Raw genomic sequence first — 2,773 nt, forward strand, 5'->3', positions numbered from 1 at the left:
CTGCTTCCTCTAACCTCTCTTTGACTTCATTGATCATGAAGGCATTATAGACAAAAGCAGTCTTATTAGGGGCTATATAAACACACGTAATATAGTGTTGATGTAGAACTCCCACTTGAGAAAAATTGTAATAGGGTGAAGGGCCCTCGAGACTAAGTCCCACACGGTCTTGAATAAAGTGGAAATGTTATGATTAATAGCGTCTACAGTTGGACACGAATGGTTATGTGAGGGAAGTCATTTGATTTGTCAAAAGTAAACTTGATTAGGTAAAGGTAAACTCAAAGCAAAGGCTTGACATGTACTGCTGTTGACGTGTATAATGAGGGTGGTTGCCAACAACATTATGCATGTTTGATTACTCGCCAAAGAAACTCATGCATGTTAGTATGAGGGTTTTCAAGACTTGATAATGAAAGAGGTAAGAGGATGAAGCAATGTAATCATGAATTTGGTTGCCTTGCAAAACCTGTCAAAATAGTTGATGGTGGTCATATTCCACTAAGTGACGGTATGTCACCCCAGCCAAGCCTGCATTTCTCAGCCGTTGGCTGGGGGACACAATTGGTAGCATTCCAAAATGAGCAAGGCCCGTGGCCTCTTCCTTTTTTTGGGGGGGGGGGCGGGGGGGATGACTGCATGCTTCATGTGTGACAGGGCCCTTGGACGAAACTAAATTTAGGAGCCTCATGCAAAGTCATAGTCCAGAGCGTGCGATAGGCGAGATCGCACGGCGGGGGGTGGAGGATGCGTTGGCAATCCAGGTACCGCACGGTGATTGGTTGAAGGGTGCGGTAAAAGAAAGAGAGGGCTGGAGGTGCTAGATTGTAATATGGCGCCCAAGTCGAAGGAAGCGGTCACGCCCGCAGCAGCCGAGGCCGAGCAGAAGGCCCGAAAGAGCGTGAAGACTGCCGGGAAGAAGCCTGCCGCAGAGAAAAAGCCCGCTGCTAGCAAGGAGGGTGGTGACAAGATTAAAAAGAAAAAAAGGGCCAAGAGCAGCGAGACCTACAAGATCTACATCTTCAAAGTGCTGAAGCAGGTACACCCTGACACAGGTATCTCCTCCAAGGCCATGGGAATTATGAACTCTTTCATCAATGACCTTTTTGAGAAGCTTGCCCAAGAGGCTGCTCGTCTTGCTCGCTACAACAAGAAGCCCACTATCACCAGCAGGGAGATTCAAACTGCAGCGCGACTTATGTTGCCGGGTGAGCTTGCAAAGCATGCTGTCTCTGAAGGTACCAAGGCTGTGACCAAATTCACCAGTGCTTAGAAGGCATATTTTCGAGCCAATCGTGTTGTTATGACCATATATATAGTAGAGGACTCTTGATACAATATCAGATGTTAGAATTTAGTCAGAGGTTACAACTGTGTGACATAGTTTAGCTGGACCAGAGAGTATGAGTATATATATATAGTTGTAAATTCTACTTGAACCCTTGAGCAAGGGTTCATCAGTTTGACCAGATTCGGCTATATGTTTTTTTGTCAATCTTTGGATGTATTTTCCTTAGTCAACATGTTCATACAGATATTTGCTGCCTTTGGTTGTACATTTTGTGAAGTATGCAACACTTTCTAGTACTTGGCATATTTTATTTTTTTATTGTGTACATGGTACTTTTGATGTCATATAGGAACATCTTCAGCTCTCTCTTCAAAATTATGTTATTTTCAACAATATCTATTTCGAGTATCAAAGAAGGATTTGGTGATTTTTGTGAGAAAGAGAGTTGGCGAAGTCTAGTTTTTGGTTCATGATGTGTTACAAGTGAGGACGATGCCTTCCTTAAGGATTGTGTATACTATCAACAATCAATGGGTCAAAAACAATCAAAGCTTGTGAATAAAAGTGGATCATGTTATATCTATAGAAGCAATTTCTCATGGGCTTTGTGTTGCAATACCATATGAGGCATAATTTAATATTCCCAATCTGACTTATATTGGACATGTTTGCAAAATGCATAAAGATCTATATTGTCCAATAATCTTGCTGGAGGATAGGAACACTAAATTGGTTTTATCACAAGTGCAGTAGCTTCTTAGCTGTTTTAAGTTAAATGTTTGAAGACTTCCAATTTATTTCATTATGTGTTACAATAAGTTTGTAATAATTTAATAAGAAATATAATGTCCAATAACAGGCCTTGATAGAAATCTCGGGAGAAATTGAGACCAAATGAAGGTGCAAAGTAGCAAATGAAGGTACAAAGTTTGTAATAATTCAATAAGAAATTTAATGTCCAATAACAAGCCTTGATAGAAAAAGCTCGGGAGAAATTGAGACCAAATTAAGCTTTTGTAGCGAATCTTTTTTAATTGGTTCCTTCACACTTGGGGTCAATGTTGTACTTTTGTTATTTTATGAGGTGTCCATAGCGCTGCTCAAGCTGTAGAGCATTTCGAGCTCTAAAAATAAATGCAAACACGAAATTGATAGATTGCAATATTGACGAAATTTGATGAGAGTTGCATTAGCCTTATGAAACTTGATTGAACCGGTGGAAATGGCAATTTATTGCTCAACTTTGGAGAAGCATCGAATGTCTTCAGTCTTATATTTAAATATTGTAGAAATAGTATAGATCAATCATATACCTATAAATGCACTTATAAAAGAAGTTTCATGAGCTTGTTCAAAAATTATTTGTCCTACCTTTGAGATCCTTCGGTAAGATTTTGTGTTTTTGTTGGTAAGTCCTTAGAGATAGTCCTTGGTTTATTCTCTTACTATCTTCTATGCTTTATTACCAATTTCTATAAAGAA

General features: G+C 39.6%; 1 protein-coding gene across 1 annotated transcript; it reads left to right on the forward strand.

Annotated features, from left to right (window-relative positions):
* The first annotated feature begins 746 nt into the window (after positions 1 to 746).
* Positions 747 to 1,546, forward strand: LOC147430315 (histone H2B.9-like). The gene has a single exon (XM_086494791.1). The coding sequence runs from the start codon at positions 833 to 835 to the stop codon at positions 1,271 to 1,273; it is 441 nt and encodes a 146-aa protein (XP_086350917.1). The 5' UTR covers positions 747 to 832; the 3' UTR covers positions 1,274 to 1,546.
* Positions 1,547 to 2,773: the final 1,227 nt, after the last annotated feature.

The sequence above is a fragment of the Adiantum capillus-veneris genome, chromosome 22, assembly GCF_014529385.1.
Source record: "Adiantum capillus-veneris isolate H3 chromosome 22, ASM1452938v2, whole genome shotgun sequence".
NCBI lineage: Eukaryota > Viridiplantae > Streptophyta > Polypodiopsida > Polypodiales > Pteridaceae > Adiantum > Adiantum capillus-veneris.

What these genes read in the sequence shown, in the direction of transcription:
- LOC147430315 (XM_086494791.1), top strand. Translation starts at nt 833, where the DNA reads ATGGCGCCCAAGTCGAAGGAAGCGGTCACGCCCGCAGCAGCCGAGGCC.